Source organism: Electrona antarctica (assembly GCF_951216825.1).
Source record: "Electrona antarctica genome assembly, chromosome: 16".
Taxonomy (NCBI): Eukaryota; Metazoa; Chordata; class Actinopteri; order Myctophiformes; family Myctophidae; genus Electrona; species Electrona antarctica.
Window position 1 is genome coordinate 9,627,335 of NC_136797.1, and position 22,066 is coordinate 9,649,400.

Genomic DNA, 22,066 nt, shown 5'->3' on the forward strand with positions numbered 1-22,066 from the left:
CTAACCGTTTCTAAGCCTTTAAATGTGTTGTCCCAACAAGCCGAGCCCACCGCTCGCCGGACGGACGGACAGGGGTCAGCGCTCTGTGTGCACACAAACACAGCGGAGGAGGTGGAACATGAGGTGATACCGCCGTAGTGTCAAACTGTCAACCAACAACAACAACAACTTCAAAGATTTGAGGGGTCCTTCTTTATGGGGTTCAACGGTTAATCAAACTAATCGATTACTGTATATAAAAAGTTCATGATAATTGATCATTTCAGAAAATAGTTGATTAATTAATTAATCCATTTTCTGAAATGAAATGAGAGAGAGAAATTATAGGCAAAAAGATCAAAAGGTAGATAGCGATGCGTTGATTTATGCGTTGATCTTAGGTGAAAGAATGGTGTGAGAGAGAGAGAGAGAATGTTGACATTTGTGCGCAATGTTGACATTTGTTTTCTTATATGCTTTGGCAATGTAGAACATATTTTATCATGCCAATAAAGCATTTTGAAATTGAAATTGAGACAGAGAGAGAGAGAGAGAGAGAGAGAGAGAGAGAGAGAGAGAGAGAGAGAAAGAGAGAGAGAGAGAGAGAGAGAGAGAGTGAGTGAGGCAGGGGAGAAGGAGGAGGAGGAGGAGGAGGGATAGAAGTGGAAGTAGTCTTAAGTAGGCTTTGGTGTTTTCTCTTGATTACTGTGGCATGGCAAAGTTTACACAAGAGTTCTATAGTTGAGCCCTGACCCCGTGAGCAGGACCATGGAAGCACAGGGCGGTGGGCAGCCTATAGAAACACTCACACACTGACTGCACCTCACAAGGACGGGTGAATCTTCTTAGAACTTTGACGAACGGAACGCGTTCCAGCTCCTCATGGCCTTCCTCGATGAAGGCCTGAGGATAAGGAAAGCATCTCTGTGTCAGTGTGTCAGGACTCATCACCTCGCGTAGTGATGTTAGACTGTTCCTATAGACCGTTCACCGAGGTGTGATTTCAGTGGCGTGCACAGACATTTAGAGGGGCAGGTGCTCAAGTGAAAAAAGGGCACCTTGTGCAGCGCGTGGAACCGGCCGGTTGCCTTAATAGTGTGAGATTTTGGGGTATAAATAATATATTAGAAGATTTTTTTATCAAGAATTGATCAATGTCACCATGGTCCACATACTGTACACTGTATAAAAAAAATGTTTTTTTTCTTTGTTTTTTAAAGGGCACATTGCTGTCCATAGGGCAAGGGCAGGTGGTGCTCTAGCAGCCCCTAGTGTCTATCTGTGCACGCCACTGTGTGATTTGCTGCAGTGCAAACCGCGTGAAGTGTCCCTTTAAGCCTCAGTTATTGCGTGCCGGTGCATGTCGTGCTCAGTAAAATAGCGGATCTACAAGCTCGCCGCCCGTCCCGAAAGTGGAGCACGGTGAGCTTGCATGTCTGCTATTTAACCCGTTTTGGGCGGGAACCCCTTTCGGTGTTAGCATTATGTTATGCTTTAGCTATTGAAAAATAGCAGATCTACAAGCTCGTAGCGCGCCACCGAGTGGCGCGCTACGAGCTTGTAGGTCTGCTATTTTTGAAGAATCGTGAAAAGTGACATGAAAGTGTTTGAGAACACTGAGAAAACATAGCTTTTTCAAGAAAACAGTCAGGATTTACAGTAGAAGACATTTTTAGAATCTGATCTCAGGTCAAAAAGGGTTAAGGGCATGCAACACGCCGGGCGTGCAACCCAACCCAGTATACATAACTCAGGCCTCTGGCGTGTCACATGCTGCTGCCTAGCCAGCCTGGCCCGGCTGAAATGGAATGGAAAGGAATGCCAAGCCTGCCTACCTTTACAGCACATTACTGGGGTCGACTGTGATGGACGCCCCCCCTCCCTCTCTAATTGCCCCTCTCTATTTACACTGACCTCAGACACACTCTAAAGCACTGGTTCGCTTTTTTTATTTTTATGAGCGTTGCACACCTGAGGACGATTCTACAAAATGTGTTCGAAATCCTGACAGTTTTCAGAAAAACTCATGTTTCTATGTGTCAGTCGTTCTCAAACAATTTCATGTCAAGGACTCCCCAAAAATATATGTATTTGGCCGCCGACCCCCCATCTGAAAATATGTTGTTCCAGGGACCCCCCCCCCCCCCCCCCCCCCAGAAGCAAAGATTTGAGTTAAAAAAAACGTTCGCTCTGAAAGAATATATATTCAAAGATTTGCGCCACATTTTCACGATCTTTCAAAAATAGCAGACCTACTGTACAAGCTCGTAGCGCGGCACTCGGTGCCGCGCTACGAGCTTGTAGATCTGCTAGTTTTCAATAGCTAAAGCATAACATAATGCTTAAAACACCAAAAGGGGTTCCCACCCAGAATGGGTTAATGTGTGTCCCGATGTCTGTCCGTCCCTATGTCTGTATAGAGTACGACCTATTGTCCATGACTCTGCTGTTTAGAGAGAATACGACCTATTGACTCTGCTGCTTAGAGCCGGGCCATTCACACTGAGCAGCACGCGCGCGCGCGCGCGCGCGCGCGCGCGCACGCACGCACGCACGCACGCACGCACGCACGCACGCACGCGCGCGCGCGCACGCACGCACGCACGCACGCACACACACACACACACACACACACACACACACACACACACACACACACACACACACACACACACACACACACACACACACACACACACACACACACACACACACACACACACACACACACACACACACACACACACACACACACACACACACACACACACACACACACACACACACACACACACACACACACACACACACACACACACACACACACCGCTCAGTTCATACAGGTGTGATTTTGTCAACCTGGAACCCCCTCAAGGACCACTGGTTGAAAACCACTGTACTACAGCAGGATCATAAATGGTGCATTCATATAGCGCCTTTATCCAAGGCGCTTTACATAGATTGTCCATTACATTCACACATACATTCATACACCGATGGCGGCGGAAACCATGCAAGGCACCAACCAGCACATCGGGACCGTACAGAGTCTTGCTCAAGTACACTTCGACACTAACTCTGGGGGAGCCCACAGGGTTCGAACTGGGAACCTTACGGTTACCATCCGGCCACTCTACCCCTGATCCACCGCCGCCCTCGATCATGACACCAGACAGCTCACCTGGTCTCTCCTTCCCGGTTCCTTTGCTCTCTGCCAGCTTCTGGATCAGGCTCTCCACCGACGTGTTCTCCATGTTCCTCACAAACTCATTGTGGACCTACAGCATCCAACACAAAGAGGACATCTCATCAACACAAAGAGGACATCTCATCAACTTGTTGAGTGGTGTAAACCACTCCTACAACTGGCTTTGTTAGTCTGTCTGTGCTCAAAAAATGAGCACGGTTGCTATGGTTACCCAGTTCACACGGGTGTGATTTCATTACGTCAGACCACAGCTGATCAGTCTATATAAGACCTTACACCACTCAGTTCACACGGGTGTGATTCTTTCTATACCAGTGGTTTTCAACACCTTTCATATCAAGGCCCATTTATTTATTTGGCATTTGAGCATTTGATGACATTTAGTATTTTGTTACAAAACTAAATAATATTTTGTTATCGTTGGATAAGATTCCATGCTGTATTGATGTTGGTACCAGTAGGAGAGACAACAGACTGAGACAAAGAGACAAATGTGCATAAGGTGCACTATTGCTTTCAAATAATACAGGATACAGGATTTTGTGTGACACTGTGGTCCCAGGAAGTAGGCCAGTAGGGAATTCATTTTAAAAGGAAGAAAAAGAAAAAACGTTGAAACATGGAGATAAATGGAATAATAAATGGACTGCATTTATTATAGCGCTTTACAATGTACTTCACATTCACCCACTCACAAACACCCATTCACATTCACCCACTCACAAACACCCATTCACATTCACCCACTCACAAACACACATTCACCCACTCACAAACACCCATTCACATTCACCCACTCACAAACACCCATTCACATTCACCCACTCACAAACACCCATTCACATTCACCCACTCACAAACACCCATTCACACACCGATGGCACCAACCTGCTCACCGGGAGCATTTAGGGATTCAGAGACTACGGGCTCCATTTTCGTCACCGCTAAACCCCTTATCCCTAAACTTCTTTGCCTTTTTTTTTTTACTATTTTGAAAAACATTTTTGAATAGTTCAACTAGCTAATCTACATTGACACGTTGTGAGCTTGTAGATTGGCCATTTTAACTATTCAAAAATGTTTTGCAAAATAGTAAAAAAAAAAGGCAAAGAGGTTTAGGGATAAGGGGTTTAGCGGTGACGAAAATGGAGCCCTTGCTCAAGGACACTTCCACACATAGCCAGGAGGAGAAGCCTTCAGACCTTCAGATTCCAATAGGGCTACTCTATAGAGCGTCGCAGTCCCGCCCCCTTCCATGGACCAGGAAATTAATCCCAATGCATTTTTCCCATAGACATTTCAAAAGGTATTTATTTAAAGACGGTTACGCCGCGGACAAAGCCAACTCGAGTCGTGACAACTCATGACAACACAAACAATATTTTGGACCAAACAAATAATTACAAAGAAGTAAAACAACAAAAAAAGTGTTGTAACCTGCCGTTTTTTTCTTCTTTCTAATTATTTGTTCGGCCCAAAAAATTGTGTTTGTTGTCATGATTTGTCACGACTCGAGTTGGCTTTGTCCGCGGCGTAAACGTCTTTAAATAAATACTTTCTGAAATGTCTATGAGGAAAATGAACGGAGAATCATTTCCTGGTCCATGGTAGGGGGCGGGACTGCGACGCTCTATACCTCCTGAGCTACCGCCGCCCCACGAGACACAACGCTTCTGCCCGATAACGACGATGTGAAAGAAAAAAAAAATATATATATTTTTTTTAAATGTGGAAGGTAGTTTATTAAGTTATCCTCCAGGGGTAGTCCCGCACATGTCCTGGGCATGACGTTAAACTGTTCCGTTCCAGAGGACCGGCGACCCTCGAATGTAAACAGCCATGAAAGGAAACTATGGATCATTACACCAGAACTAACTAAGTACCGCACTAGAAGGCTGTCGCTTAATCGGTCCAGCGGTTTTGCTCAGAGTCAGCACCGTTTCCCCCCCCAACAGTCATGTATGGAGACAACATGCTTACATAATACATTCTGCCATCATTCCGTCCCGGTCTCCAGGTGCCCAAAAAGATAGGATTCTGTTTTGTTTGTTTGTTTTGGAAATGTGCAGTTATGTGCACGTATGTGTGTGTTTTTACTGGGGGGGAGGGTGGACTTGGATATATATGTATAGACATGGGACTGAAGAACAACATGGAAGTGGCTTTGTGCCATCCCACCAAACCATTTACTGTGGATGATGTGCGTGATACTGGAAGCCCCCCCTCTCCCCCCACCCCCAGTGTCCCTGTGGCGAGGTGGAGTGCATTAGCCCTTGGTAGATATACAGGAGGGGGGGCGATGTGGTCGGTTGCCGTGGAGAGAGACAGAAGGAACACTCCTTGTTGTGTGTGTGTGTGTGTGTGTGTGAGCCACACGCGAGCTGTCAAGTGCTATGGGGAGGGAGGGAGGCTGCTGTGGTGGAGGTGATCTCATACATGCCATGTTCTCCATATGCATCTACATATACACGCAACGCGCGCACACACATACGTAAACACGCACACCTCCTCTCCAGCTTAATTAACGTTTCCTCACACACACTAAACATGCATCTGCCTCGTCGACAGACAGAGGCACGCATAGCGCCACTCACACCTGTCTCTGTGTGTGTGCGAGTCAGCCCGAGACAAACAATAGAGCACACACACACGCCATCTCCACTTTACTTCCTGTTGTATCCGTGTGACGTACAGTCTTAGAGTATATATTAATAGAGACGGCACCGGAGGGGCACGGTGGCACAGTTGGTAGTGCTGTCGCCTCACAGCTAGAAGGTCCTGGGTTCGATTCCCGCTGGGGGCGTGTTCTCTACTCCACGTTATCAGTGCCCATACCCGAGGCGGGGTTGGCGAAAGGGCCTTTCTGTGTGGAGTGAGTTTGCATGTTCTCCCCGTGTCCCCTTGGGTAGGTACCCTCACAAAAAAACATGCAGTAATCCTGGTCTCTAAACTGCCGCCCCCTGGCCAGCCGGGGCGCCTGATGGAGGGGAAAGGAACTGGTTGGAATAACGTGTTCCTTCCACGCGCTACGTCCAAGCAGGGACACTGGTTGGACGTAAACCAAGGAGCAACTTGGGACACTTAGGCATGAAGGGAGCATGAGTTCAAGTCCGTTGCTCTCCCCCATATATGGGGACTAGGTTGGCGGAGAAAAATGGGTTACAAAATCGTGGGATAAAAATAAATGTAAAAAAAAGAGACGGCACCGGGAGGAAACCCTGAGGCGAAATGGACATAGTGGCCGAATTTGGTATTCATGTTATTGGGCCCATGACACGTGAACGCTATATGTTTCATACGTGAACGCGTGCAAATGGCGCAATGATAGTCAACGGCCAACGCGTTCATGTTATTGAGGCAATCCATCCCAGAATACACTCTGTTCCAACCCGGAAGGAGGAGTGAAATCGCCTCATGCGCTTTTGAGCAACTTAATGCAAGTGAATGGGAGGAGAAATCCGGTGAAGTCTCTATTAATATATACTCTAAGTGTACAGTAGGCGGCGGCCCCACTCTCTTAAGCAGAGCAGAAGTAGGTTGTGATCGAGTCAACCTACTTACAAACACACTTCATTCCTATTTGAGTGACAACACTGTGACGAGAGACGTTGTCAAGAAGACTTCTTAACTCATTCTCTGCTAAAAAAACGACATTTCGCCTAGAACGACATTGGACGAGTTATTAGTTTATAAATGCATCCAGCATCGCTAGTATTATATTAGCGGTTCTTGGTGTCTCCTCTGAGACACTCTGAGAGTGTACACATGGAACCAAATGTTATGGGGTCCATTTGGTTCCATGTGTACACTCTAGAATGATATGATATGATATATGATATGATATGATCTTCAGTGTATTCCTGACGTATACGGCTACATCCAGCATACACTAGGGCTGTCGCGATCCTGATATTTTAGTTCACAATAAATTGTCATACAAATAATAATATAACTTAAATATGAATTACAAAATAATATACATCATAATAATACACTAGTCCATGTCCACCCAACGTCCATCCGGGCTATGGGACTGCAATCAGGACTACAGATCCCACAGTCTGCGAGGATCGCTCACGCTAATAAACAGCGTAAATTTGGGGAAATATTGATATGCCAATGGTCAATGTCTGTGGAAAAGTTCACATCAACTAGTCCAGTGGTTTTCAACGCTTTTCATATCAAGGGCCATTATTTGAGCCAGAGATTTTTACGTTTTGGATCTATTAGAACAATATTCTAATATTGTTGTTGTTGTTGGATAAGAAAAGAGAGAAAACAGGCAAACGTTGATCCAAATAAAAAATCTTCTACATTCTCTAATTGTGTAGACTTCTTGTAAATTAAGAAATGCAGATGTTTAACAAATATTTAACTCTTGAGCGTAAAATGAACCCAAATGGACCCTTACGGGTAAAATGAAACAAGAGTTAATGGTCTAATAAGGGTCCATAAGGTTACCAACTCTCCATCATTTAGCTGGGGACCACCCAGAACCCCCCTTCAAGGACCACTGGTGGTCCCTGGACCACTGGTTGAGAACCACTGACCTAGTCAACCCACTGAGCAGAAAACACGGTTCCATACAGACACACGTTTCTTTAGTTTACAGTAGGATTGTATCATCATCATAACAATAATCTAAAAAATATATACAAAGCATATTGCTGAAATATACAAAGATGTCCAATTATTTATGGTTCATAAGTTGACATATCCTATTTGAGAAAAGGCTGCTTCTTATTAGGAAGCACAGGGGAAAAAAACATATCCCATAAACCAAGGATTAGGGTTACACAATGCCATGAATTACTCACAGATGAACTGTGTGTGTGCGTGTGTGTGTGTGTGTGCGTGCGTGCGTGCGTGCGTGCGTGCGTGCGTGCGTGCGTGCGTGCGTGCGTGCGTGCGTGCGTGCGTGCGTGCGTGCGTGCGTGCGTGCGTGCGTGCAGATGTTTGTGTGTCATTTTGTTTGTGTATTCTTTAAGCTTCCACAAAGTGGCCGCTAGTCCTCCTGGCTACAGAGCTGGAGAGACACGTACTGTAGACTCCTGTTACTGAACAAACACTCGTCTAGTCTAATAGCAATGATTACTATCGGAATATAGAGCCGTTTAACACTGTTTTAAGCTGTTTTTCAGCCAAATGTTTGGCTGAAAAACAGCTCACAAGATCTTCCATTTGCGAATAGGTTTGACACCTTTTGAAAGATGTTAGTGCTTTTACTTTGGAGAGTTAGGACATCTCCGTTCACTTCATGAGGCCAGTCCAATGGCGGCTCCGTGCGGCTATCAGGGTCGGCCTATGGGGAGCTGAAGAGTGACAAAGTCCTGCAGGACCGGAAGCTGGCAGAATGCACTGGACTCAGGCAACAGCCCAGCTTTAATGACCTTAAATCCGTTTATTTTAAATAGTTTGTTAGTAATAGTACTACATAAACATTATAGACACTTTAGTTGTCACTGTACAACACTTTAACCCATTTAGGCCTAAGATCAGATTCTAAAAATGTCTTCTACATCCCGACAGTTTTCTGAAAAAGTTATGTTTCTATGTCAGTCGTTCTTCGATATTTCAAAAATAGCAGACCTACAAGCTCGTAGCGCGCCACTCGGTGGCGCGCTATGAGCTTATAGATCTGCTATTTTTTAATAGCTAAAGCATAACATAATGCTAACACCAAAAGGGGTTCCCACCCAAAATGGGTTAAATTCCTTTATTTTAGATAGTTTGTTAGTAATAGTACTACATAAACCTCACAGAGACTTTAGTTGTCACTGTACAATACTTTAAGACAGTTGTCATGTTGCACACATGACTAAAATTGCTGATATTTGCGCCGCTCTCGTTGAAATCAATGCATTTCAAACTCCAGCTTGTCACACTCCAGCTCTGCTTGACTATCGCCTGTGCGCTGATTTCTGCCCCCTCAATGACGCCACTCTGCTAGTCTACACCACTCTGCTCTCTAACCTAACCTTGCACAGGCCTCAGCTATAGACCTCAGCTACTCATGGTGGAGCTCTGTCTCCCCCTGTGGACACAGATGGCACTGTAGCAGCAGCTATAAAATGGACAGCACAGTGATCGTGTGCAGGGGTGGTAAAAGTACTGAAATGTCGTTGTCAGGAAGGCTGGTGTATTTATGTTAACGTGAAATACAATGCAAGCAAAACAAACCACTGAACTGTAGCGATTAGAGAAGTGAATGTACACAGTTAACCTATTTAGGCCTGACGTCGAAAAAAGAAAAAAACGTTCGCTCTGAAAGAATATATTCAAAGATTTGTGCCGCATTTTCACGATTTTTCAAAAATAGCAGACCTACAAGCTCATAGCACGCCACTCGGTGGCGCGCTATGAGCTTGTAGATCTGCTATTTTTAAATAGCTAAAGTATAACATAATGCTTAGTTAAAACACCAAAAGGGGTTCCCGCCCAAAATGGGTTAAATACATTGACCCATTTATTGACCCACTGAATGGGTGCAAAGTTGCACTGTCCACAAATGGAAACAAATATTTACCAAAAAAAAAGAAAAGAAAAAGAAGAGAATGCAGGTTTGAGAATGATTTAAAACGATGCCTTACACTTTTTCACTAAACCCGTTGCATTTTTGTCGGCTAAATCGACTGTAGATTTAGACCCAGTCGACTAAGAAAATTCCGATACATGTATTTTGTCTAAAGCTAAAACTAGACGAGAACTAAAACCTTTCAGAGGACTCAAATATTATTGCTGTCGGACATCTTTTTTTATGTGCTTTTGTAAGTCAATGCCGTACTTCATAAAACAAGAGTTACATAAAACTAGTGAAAATATGCAGCTATAGATATTTTAATTCGAGCTTGCAGATCTGCTACTTGTGTGTGACGCTGTACTACGAAGCAGGAAATTCAGTTACGGAAAAAAGAACATACACACACAAAAAGTTTAAATATGGAGACAAGAGGTTTCTGCCTGGACACAGCAACGATGACTAGAAAAACGGAAATCTAAAATGTACCGTCGAAAGTGACGGCTGGAAGGCATCGCTGCGTTTGGATTGGTGGAGAGAGGAGAGTTTTGATCAGTTTTTAATTGCTCGATCGCTATCAGAGGCAGAATGGAACGCTTCCTGTCTCTCAGTTAGTTGATTACGCAGATCAAAGGCGACACTAATTGACATGACACACACCGAGCGTGGTGTCAGGTCAACTAGACACCCGCCCCGCCCACAGGAATGTGTAGTGTGTGTGTGTGTGTGTGTGTGTGTGTGTGTGTGTGTGTGTGTGTGTGTACTTGTATCACTATATACTTGTGTACAGTGTAGTAGAATTTCAGAAAACAGAGACTTGTGAGGCCATTTGAATGACCAAGATTCAGATTGGGGTAAACTTGTAGATCGGCTATTTTTGGAGATTGACACCTGCACAGAACCAAGCATAAAATGGAACTAGTCCCTCCCTAACATTTGTGTTTGACAAAATTGTCAATACATTTAGTTTTAGTAATCATAGCTTGGTTTTTATTTCGTTTTTATTTTGTTTTCGTTTTCGTCGGCGTACATTTTTTGTCATAGTTTCAGTCGCCGAAATTAACACTGTGACATGAAAAGCTATAAGCTCACAATGAATGTGTTGTGAGCTTGTAAATCTGCTCTTTTCCAGTTTATTTTCCAGCTATACTTTCAATGCACGCGTAAAATGCTTATGTCCTCATCACAAGTAAACAAACCTGTGTGTGTTGCGTGCGTGCGTGCGTGCGTGCGTGCGTGCGTGCGTGCTCACCTCTCCTATTTGAATATGTGTTTCTTCCACAGACTGTGCGTATGACTGAATGATCTCCTGCATGTGCACGATGTGGCTTTCTTCAATGTCCTGAAATTTCTGAAAAGAAAAACGAGAAAAGAGTCAATTCTTCATGTACAGCATAATTATACACTTGGCTGTACGGCGGTGTCACACCACGGACATCTCACATATGGGCCATTTTCAGACTTTAACCCATTTAGGCCTGAGGACGATTCAACAAATGTCTTCTAAATCATGACAGCTTGTAGATCTGCTATTTTTCAACAGCTAAAGCATAACATGATGCTTAAAACACCAAAAGGGGTTCCCGCCAAAAATGGGTTAAAATAGAAATTGTGCGGGCTGGGGATGAGACTTCAAATCAATATCACAATTATTTCAAGACTTTAAGGTTGGGTCTACAATGCATCATAATCACACTCGTAATGCATTCTCATGCACTTTTAACATACGGTTTCCAAACACTCGTTTTGAGCAGTTGAGACGAATTAAGTCCATAATAATTATCCATAATAATATATAAATATATGGATGGGAAGGGGTCAGGACAGGCCTTTTCGGGGAGGGGTCAGAAAGAATTATGGACTTGACAATGCATGACAATGGTTTGCAACGACCATTAATGTGTGCACAGATATACAGACACCAATGTGAACATACTGTACAGGTCAGAAGAAGTGAACAATATCACAGTAAATATGAATGAACGTCACTGACTGTGCCATAAGATACTGAGGTGTCGCTGAATGGAATGTCAAAGGCAATATCAGCACCATGTCCCAATGATTATGAGATGAGATGTACTTTATCATCCCCGCAGGGAAATTGATACGTTACAGCAGCATAATGTAAAATGTAAAAATAAACAACAGACAAACAGAAAAACACATTTGGACACAACTGGACATAATCACAACAAGACCAAAGCCTGCAGACACAGGACCATAAGCATTGGGGGGGGGGTGGGGGGGGGGAGTTCTTAATATGTGTTGTGTTGTATAGTCTGATGGCGGTTGGCAGAAAGGAGAGTCTATACCGCTCTGTGTTCATTCTATAGTCTGATGGCGGTTGGCAGAAAGGAGAGTCTATAGCGCTCTGTGTTCATTCTATAGTCTGATGGTGGTTGGCAGAAAGGAGAGTCTATACCGCTCTGTGTTCATTCTATAGTCTGATGGCGGTTGGCAGAAAGGAGAGTCTATAGCGCTCTGTGTTCATTCTATAGTCTGATGGCGGTTGGCAGAAAGGAGAGTCTATACCGCTCTGTGTTCATTCTATAGTCTGATGGCGGTTGGCAGAAAGGAGAGTCTATAGCGCTCTGTGTTCATTCTATAGTCTGATGGCGGTTGGCAGAAAGGAGAGTCTATAGCGCTCTGTGTTCATTCTATAGTCTCAAGGGAAGGTGAGCCTACGACTAAAGGTGCTCACTCTGTCCTGTAAGTCACAATTTAGGCATTTAGCAGACGCTCTTAATCCAGAGCGACGTGCATTAAGCAATAACAAAAGCATGGCATACATCACATATATAAAAAGTAGTTATCATGAATCATGCGTAAACTAAGAACGTAACAGTGGAGTATCTATGTAAACTATACATACTATACTATATTATACATGTGTACTATAAAGTGCTATGACTACATGAAATGCAATTCTAGTGCTGTCTACGTAACAAGCTATAAGTCTGTTTAAAATACTATCCAAGTCTACATAAAGTGCTAACTAAGGGGCTAGGCTAGGGCAAGTCACCATAGAGTGGATGTGAGGGGTTAGCCAGCAATGGCATGGAGATCAGTTATAATATTGTTCCACGAGAAAGGAGAACAGAAAGAGACAGACAGACAGACAGACAGACAGACAGACAGACAGACAGAAAGAGACAGACAGACAGACAGACAGACAGACAGACAGACAGACAGACAGACAGACAGACAGACAGACAGACAGACAGACAGACAGACAGACAGCAACGAGTTTGATTATTATGGAGATAGGATAGGTTTCTGCCCTAACAGCGACCAAGTAGCACATCCACAGATTCCACACCCTTCGACATTATGACATTCAGTAGTGGAAAAAACTTGTAACACACATTCCCGGGGCGAGCGAGCGGCTGCGCCAGCGAGCAAGCGGCTGCGCCAGCGAGCGAGCGGCTGCGCCAGCGACCGACAGTCGATCATAATAAAACACACACCACCACCAAAGGAAGTTTCACTTCCCCGTTCTGTTCCCCATAGCTGCCACTTCCTGTGTGCCGTGTGTCAATTTGGGTGGTCTGGTAACAAAGATGCTCCCCACGCACACGCACACACACGCACACGCACACGCACACGCACACGCACACACACACACACAATGTGTCACCTTAGCTTTTAACCACTTTAACCATTATTTTAAACTTTAGCAGATCTATAAGCTCGTAGCACGGCACAGAGTGCTTGTAGATCTGCTGTTTTTTCAAAAATCGTGAAAACATCACATGAACGTGTATGTATTCTATGTACAGTTGTACCAGTGCAGTTATCTGGGGTGGGCTGCGTCCCAGAGGACAGCCAGCCAGAGGGTCTTATCAGTGTTCAGAGTAGGCGTTTTCAGTAAGACGTTATGGTTGATGTCGGGCAAAAACCTCCTATCTGCATATTTTAAAGTGATATTTCACCTTGAAAAAAACACTTTAAGTTGCTTGGCTCAGTATTTAGATATAAATTGTAGCCGCCCCGCCCCCTTCCTATACAAACCCATTGTAACTTCAAACTCCATTTTAACCATGATAGATTCATCGAAAACACCCGTCCTTTTTTCTGGTGACTGATACCGCCCTCGTGAGGTACCCATGTTTTTTTTGTATTACTTGGAAAATCAAAAGCATCAGGGAAAGAATGAATTATTAATTATAATAATAATAAATTACAAGTGCTTTGTAATTCATCATAAATGTGATTATAATGCAGTATAATATTAACATATACAGTGTTACCAGTGTTAGCATGTAAATATAATCTTATTTTCATTACTTTTGTGGGGCACTCTTGTATGACCAAGTAAGCTAGGGCGTTAACCCATTTTGGGCGGAAACCCCTTTTGGTGTTAGCATTATGTTATGCTTTAGCTATTGAAAAATAGCAGATCTACAAGCTCATAGCGCGCCACCGAGTGGCGCGCTACGAGCTTGTAGGTCTGCTATTTTTGAAGAATCGTGAAAAGTGACGTGAAAGTGTTTGAGAACGACTGACATAGAAAAACATAGCTTTTTCAAGAAAACAGTCAGGATTTAGAAGACATTTTCAGAATCGTTCCCAGGTCAAAATGGGTTAATTTACAAACAAAAATCCAAAAAAACAACAACAACCTTATAGAGATACAAGGTTTGTGCCTGAGGGTTTGTGCTCTCTGAGCCACAGGGCTCTGGGCTGAGGGTTTGTGCTCTCTGAGCCACAGGGCTCTGGGCTGAGGGTTTGTGCTCTCTGAGCCACAGGGCTCTGGGCTGAGGGTTTGTGCTCTCTGAGCCACAGGGCTCTGGGCTGAGGGTTTGTGCTCTCTGAGCCACAGGGCTCTGGGCTGAGGGTTTGTGCTCTCTGAGCCACAGGGCTCTGGGCTGAGGGTTTGTGCTCTCTGAGCCACAGGGCTCTGGGCTGAGGGTTTGTGCTCTCTGAGCCACAGGGCTCTGGGCTGAGGGTTTGTGCTCTCTGAGCCACAGGGCTCTGGGCTGAGGGTTTGTGCTCTCTGAGCCACAGGGCTCTGGGCTGAGGGTTTGTGCTCTCTGAGCCACAGGGCTCTGGGCCGAGGGTTTGTGCTCTCTGAGCCACAGGGCTCTGGGCTGAGGGTTTGTGCTCTCTGAGCCACAGGGCTCTGGGCTGAGGGTTTGTGCTCTCTGAGCCACAGGGCTCTGGGCTGAGGGTTTGTGCTCTCTGAGCCACAGGGCTCTGGGCCGAGGGTTTGTGCTCTCTGAGCCACAGGGCTCTGGGCTGAGGGTTTGTGCTCTCTGAGCCACAGGGCTCTGGGCTGAGGGTTTGTGCTCTCTGAGCCACAGGGCTCTGGGCTGAGGGTTTGTGCTCTCTGAGCCACAGGGCTCTGGGCTGAGGGTTTGTGCTCTCTGAGCCACAGGGCTCTGGGCTGAGGGTTTGTGCTCTCTGAGCCACAGGGCTCTGGGCCGAGGGTTTGTGCTCTCTGAGCCACAGGGCTCTGGGCTGAGGGTTTGTGCTCTCTGAGCCACAGGGCTCTGGGCCGAGGGTTTGTGCTCTCTGAGCCACAGGGCTCTGGGCTGTCGGAGTAAACCAAGAACTATAAATAATCATAAACCGGGAAAATCACAGTGCGGAGCAGACAGTTCGAGATGATGCATTTCTGACCACAAACATGTACTACATATGGCGCTCGGACACACACATGCACTACATAGTGTATGTACACGCACACGGACACAAACATGTACTACATACGGCGCTCGGACACACACATGCACTACATAGTGTATGTACACGCACACGGACACAAACATGTAGTACTACATACGGCGCTCGGACACACACATGCACTACATAGTGTATGTACACGCACACGGACACAAACATGTACTACATACGGCGCTCGGACACACACATGCACTACATAGTGTATGTACACGCACACGGACACAAACATGTACTACATACGGCGCACGGACACACACATGCACTACATAGTGTATGTACATGCACACGGACACAAACATGTACTACATACGGCGCACGGACACACACATGCACTACATAGTGTATGTACACGCACACGGACACAAACATGTACTACATACGGCGCTCGGACACACACATGCACTACATAGTGTATGTACATGCACACGGACACAAACATGTACTACATACGGCGCACGGACACACACATGCACTACATAGTGTATGTACACGCACACGGACACAAACATGTAGTACTACATACGGCGCTCGGACACACACATGCACTACATAGTGTATGTACACGCACACGGACACAAACATGTAGTACTACATACGGCGCTCGGACACACACATGCACTACATAGTGTATGTACACGCACACGGACACAAACATGTAGTACTACATACGGCGCACGGACACACACATGCACTACATAGTGTATGTACACACACACGGACACAAACATGTACTACATACGGCGCACGGACACACACATGCACTACATAGTGTATGTACACACACACGGACACAAACATGTACTACATACGGCGCACGGACACACACATGCACTACATAGTGTACACTCGCACGGACACAAACATGTACTACATACGGCGCTCGGACACACACATGCACTACATAGTGTATGTACACGCACACGGACAAACATGTACTACATACGGCGCTCGGACACACACATGCACTACATAGTGTATGTACACGCACACGGACACAAACATGTACTGCATACAGCGCACGGACACACACATGCACTACATAGTGTATGTACACGCACACGGACACAAACATGTACTACATACGGCGCACGCGCACACACATGCACCACATAGTGTACACGTGCACAGACACAAACCCGTACTACATACTGTACACGCGCACGGACAAAAACATGTTTTATTACTATACTTTTTTAGGATTTTAGGATGGAAATTACATACTGTAAATGGCATTTTACCTCTTTTTTTTGGTTGCCGTTTTTAAACCTAAAAAAAGGTCCATTCATACACAACAACTCGCGAGTACGAGGGAAATGGTCCCGATAATGTCTCTCTCTCAAATTCCGCTATATTTGTGGGGACGTTTGGCCCTCACAAAATAACACACGCGCACACACACGCGCACACACACACGCACGCACACACACGCGCACAAAGAAACCCCTGGCAGTGATACGTCTCTCGGCAGAGCACACATGTGTGTGCGGTGGTGTTTATACGCGGTGTCCACATGTGCTGCGTTGGAGATGAGCCGTTCGTAACTTGTTTACTGTGATGTGAGGAAGCAGAGCTGCCATGCTGCTCCTCTCTGGGGGGAAAGCTAAAACCTCAGAGGGGTAAGTGGAACCATCTCCGCTGTGAGGGGAGGGGAGGGGAGGCCGCTGGACAACCTCGTATGTCCAGAAAGATCCAGGGCTGGAGAAGAAAGTACTTGCTTTTTTTTTTACTGAAGTAGTGTTGATTTTGACAGCATTTTGACATTTTGATTTTAGTTTTAGTCATAGTCTCTTGAATAGTTTTCATTTAGTTTCAGTCACATTTTAGTCACCTGGAATGTTTTAGTGTTAGTCTAGTTTCAGTTTCAGTCTAGTTTCATAACGCGCTGCGACGCGTTGTGAGCTTGTAGATCGGCTATTTTCAGCATGCAACCAAGTGCTAACTGACTTATACTGGATCTCTTGTCCACAAGTCCCTTCCTAACAGTCCCTTCCTAATGTTCGTCGACAAAGGTAGTCGACGAACATTTTTCGTCTTAGTTTTAGTCGATGAAATCAAAACCGTTCTGAGTAAAAGTCCGGAGTTGAAAATGTGCTCGAGTAAAAGCATAAAAAGTATTGACATAAAAATGTACTTAAAGTAACAAAAGTAAAAAATAAAGCACTCATTATGCAGAAATGTCCCATTTCAAGTTGGTTGCTAAGTACTTAAAGTTTAAATGTACTTAGTTGGTTTACACCATTGATGGGCATTCATTTCCGGAAAAAAAAGAAAAACATAAAATAGTTGAAAATATGTAAATACGAGGTTTGCTGGCGGACAGCGACGGTATGCACTCCAAATTGCCTGGATCTGACTTTAGTTTTGGAGTTTGGAGTTTTTATCTAATCAGTTTCCTTCAGATGGATCCAATCAGGCCTTTTCCAAAACCATTACGTTTTCAGGGGAGGAAAAGAACACAAGCTGGAGATGTTGTTATTTGGGCAAAGAATGAGAAAAACACACACGCACACACACACGTGCGCGCACACGCGCACACACACGCACACCCACACACACACGCATGCTCGTGCACGAGCACGAGCACGCACGCATGCACGCGCACGCACAAACACGCAAAGAAGCAAGCAGTTACCATAGACATGCCAATAAACATTGACATTAGGGGAGGGGGGGGGGGTCCCAGGCACAAAACATTATCGGATGGAGGTTCATGGCCAATTATTGTAAATTAATGTTGTCAGTCTTTGACAGGACACAAAGTTTCAGAACAATAGATCTACTGTACCTGTGCCGTCTCTGCCATCTTCAGCTCAAACTCAGACTTGGCGCTGGCGTATTTCTCCACGTAGGACTTGTAGGATTCTGTGGCTTTTTTGGCCTTCACTCCAGCCTGTAGTAGATTTGCATTTTGGACAAAACAAGAGATGAATCATCAGAGCATCGTACAGCAAGTCAGTGGTGTTCAACCTGTTTCATATCAAAGCCCATTATTTAATCCATTTTGACCTGAGATCAGATTCTAAAAATGTCCTGACAGTTTTCTGAAAAAGCTATGTTTCTATGTCAGCCGTTCTTCGATTTTTCAAAAATAGCAGACCTACAAGCTCGTAGCGCGCCACTCGGTGGCGCGCTATGAGCTTGTAGATCTGCTATTTTTCAATAGCTAAAGCATAACATAATGCTAACACCAAAAGGGGTTCCCGTCCAACATGGGTTAATCTGCATTTGAGCCACGGACCACCATTTAGATGAGATTTATCCTCGCAGACCCAAAACCAAAGAATAATTTGTTGTCGCTGGATAAGATTTTGTCCACAATCCCATGCTGCATTGGCAGTGGTACCATAGGAGAGATAAAAAAACGTTGATCAAAATAATTATTATTTTACATGCTCTAATTGTGTAGACATCTTGTAAATGATGTAGAATAACACACTAATTAACGCAGGTGTAATAATTGAACTCTTGAGAGTGTAAAATGAAACCAAATGGACCCGTCAGGATCCTTTTGATTGAGAGTGTAACATGAAACAGGATTTGTTTCATGTTACACTCTCAAGAATTAAAAATCGAATTAGGGTCCATTTGGTTACAAACACTCCATCATTCATCTGGGGACCACCTGGAACCCCCTCAAGGACCACCGGTTGGAAACCAATGCAGCAAAGGTGCGTTCAGACTTGGATGGTTAGAGCGGCGCGATTACATACAAAGTCAATGCAAAGACGAGAATTGCGCGAACGGGCGCGGCGCGACCTGGTGTGGCACAAACGGGACGAACCGAGGCGAATATATCTACTCAGGTCTGAACACAGCTTGGCAAAACAGCCGCTAAAAGCTCAGCTTCATTTAACTATCCCAGAGACAGTTTTTAACAACATGAACCTGAACCGGGTGAACCCTATTCTGGGATGAACGTGAATGAAAATAATAAGTGCATAATAAACTCAATTTATTTTGTGTGTGTGTGTGTGTGTGTGTGTGCACGCACACGCGCGTGCGCGCGTGTGTGCGTGTGTGTAACCTTGTCCAGGTCTCTCTGTGTGGCTCCCTCCGTGCGAAGGCTGTGGCTGTGTGTGTGTGTGTGTGTGTGTGTGTGTGTGTGTGTGTGTGTGTGTGTGTGTGTGTGTGTGTGTGTGTGTGTGTGTGCATGCCTAACCTTGTCCAGGTCCCTCTGCGCCGCCCCCTCCTTGCGGAGGCGTTCCTGCTCTACAGTCTTAGTGTTGTAGATCTCCTTGGACTTCTGCAGCGCTCCAGAGATGCTCTGGATGTTCTGGACCGCCTCCAGAGTGGACGCAACCTCCTCCTTCGTCTGCACGCACGCACACACACGCACACACGCGCACGCGCACACACACACACACACACACACACACACACACACACACACAGATGCACACTAGCGTTAATTTCGTAGACTAAAACTATGACGAAAAATGTCTGTCGACTACCTTTTTTCACTGCCGAAAACGAAATAATGACTAAAGCATTCTTGCTATGCGCATTGCGCGGCCTTCCCTTGTGAGATATGCAGTCTTGCTATACAACTTTCCTCTGTAAGAGATTATTAGACAAGAACGCAGACAGAGACAGACACAGATTCAGACCGAGATATTTCACTTTAAGCACTGCCGTGTGATAGTATTCTACATCGCCGCTCTGGCAAGTCCCGGAAAAGATGCGCTGTGAATGGCCAGTAGTCACTTTGAGCCACTTTGAGTGACAGTTGGGGCCGCGCTATGAGCTTGTAGATCTGCTATTTTTCAACAGCTAAAGTATGCTAAATAATCAGCTAAATAATGCTTAAAACACCAAAAGGGGTTCCCACCCATAATGGGTTTACCTTTTTGTGAGCCTTGGCCTGGTCGTCCACATACTTCTGCACCTCCTTGATGAGCTCCTGCAGCTTCCTCACTAGTTCTAGATGGCAGCTGGCCAGCTTCTCTGTGGAGCTCTTGAACACGTCCCACACCGGAGCGAACGTCCTGCCACATAGACACACACACACACACACACACACAGTCACAACTCAGGCCTCAGACAAGCACAGAACATGAAGTTAACCTGAACCCATCTAAGCTATAGTGAAGTGCTTTCACACTTATCTTCACCCATCTACACTATAATAAACTACTATAGAGCACCGAAGTCTGACGTCAATATCGGGGCGCAAATCCACAGGTTCATGTACTTTTTATTTGCATTGTAATCCCCATATGGGGGGTTTTAGATAGCCTCATATAAGGACTGTGTTTGAAAAATAAACAAATCAACTGTCAGTGTCACTTCCCTGTTAGTATAGGACTATACAATTTACTTTTTCTTTCATGCTACCACAATATTTTGCATATGGTGGTTATATGACATTTATATGTACATGTTATCTTTTTGGTATGTAACGTATGGGTGTGTCACATATATTGTTATGTCATCTGATTTACTGTATACACTGAAATCTTGAATAAACAAAACTGTGAGAAAAAAAAGAAAAAAAGAAAAATAACCAAATCATCCAGGCTGCTTCACTCATATTGATATGAAGAATCAACTGACTGAGAGAAGATGCTATTGTTATACCGCTACTGAATTAGTTACATTTTCATTAGAAACAGACTGTATCATATATGAGTGACTGACTGTCGCAAACGATACAGAGACACCACCCTGACAATAACGCAGAGACAGCGTGTTTATCTTTGGACCACAATGCATATATGAAACAATTTTAGGATGACCCCATGTTATTCTTCATAGAGAAATTACTTCCGTGAACCAGGGGAATCGAGGGGATGAGCGAGTGACGTCAGGACATCGGCGCTCTATAGTTCACAATATTCACTATAGTGAATCTACTAGGGACGCAAATTATCGATTAATTCTTTAATTGTCAATTAATTCATTAATCGATAATTAGATCGAAACCGATCTACTGCATGGTGAAGTGCTTCCACACTGCTGGCGGCGTGTTTCCTCCTCCGTGTCATCAGTGCCCATACCCGAAGCGGGGTTGGCGAAAGGGCCTTTCTGTGTGGAGTTTGCATGTTCTCCCTGTGTCCCCTAGGGTAGGTACCCTCACAAAAAACATGCAGTAATCCTGGTCTCTAAACAAACTGCCTCCCCCTGGCCAGCCGGGGCGCCTGATGGAGGGGAAAGGAACTGGTTGGAATAACGCGTTCCTTCCACGCGCTACGTCCAACCAGGGAAACTCCCCCCTGTCAGGTGTAAAGGAGCAACTTGGACACTCAGGCAGGAAGGAAGCATGAGTTCAAGTCCGTTGCTCTCCCCATGTCCCCCATATATGGGGACTAGGTTGGCGGAGGGTGTGTAGAGAGCCCAGGATCACATTAGATAATTGGCACAGGGGTGAACAAAATGGGTTACAAAATCGAGGGATAAAAATATTAAGTGCTTCCACACTTACCCGAGTTGAGAGAAGTTTCCTGCTGACTTGGCGAGTTTGGTCATAGACCTGGCGTATGCTTCCTCTATAGTACTCCTGGAGGACACAACATGAACAGCATGTGGATGAATAGATCACACAAATATAATGTAGCTCATGCTCATTACATAATAACATTCAAAACAATGGCATGACATTGACAATGACAATGTATTTTTTTTTTTTTGTGGCTTTCGCCTTTATTTTATATTTGTATGGAGGGACAGACAGTAGGCTG

General features: G+C 45.0%; 1 protein-coding gene across 2 annotated transcripts in view; it reads right to left on the reverse strand.

The window, feature by feature from the left end:
• Positions 1-22,066, reverse strand: part of fcho2 (FCH and mu domain containing endocytic adaptor 2) — a 111,035-nt gene that overhangs the window by 51,237 nt on the left and 37,732 nt on the right. For both annotated transcript variants that reach the window (XM_079525195.1, XM_079525194.1), the window contains exons 3-8: positions 21,811-21,885; positions 20,233-20,374; positions 19,549-19,701; positions 18,175-18,279; positions 10,957-11,055; positions 3,161-3,257 (exon numbers count right to left, since the gene is read on the reverse strand). In XM_079525195.1, coding sequence (XP_079381321.1) covers positions 3,161-3,257; positions 10,957-11,055; positions 18,175-18,279; positions 19,549-19,701; positions 20,233-20,374; positions 21,811-21,885 — 671 coding nt within the window. The remainder of the gene's footprint in view (positions 1-3,160; positions 3,258-10,956; positions 11,056-18,174; positions 18,280-19,548; positions 19,702-20,232; positions 20,375-21,810; positions 21,886-22,066) is intronic.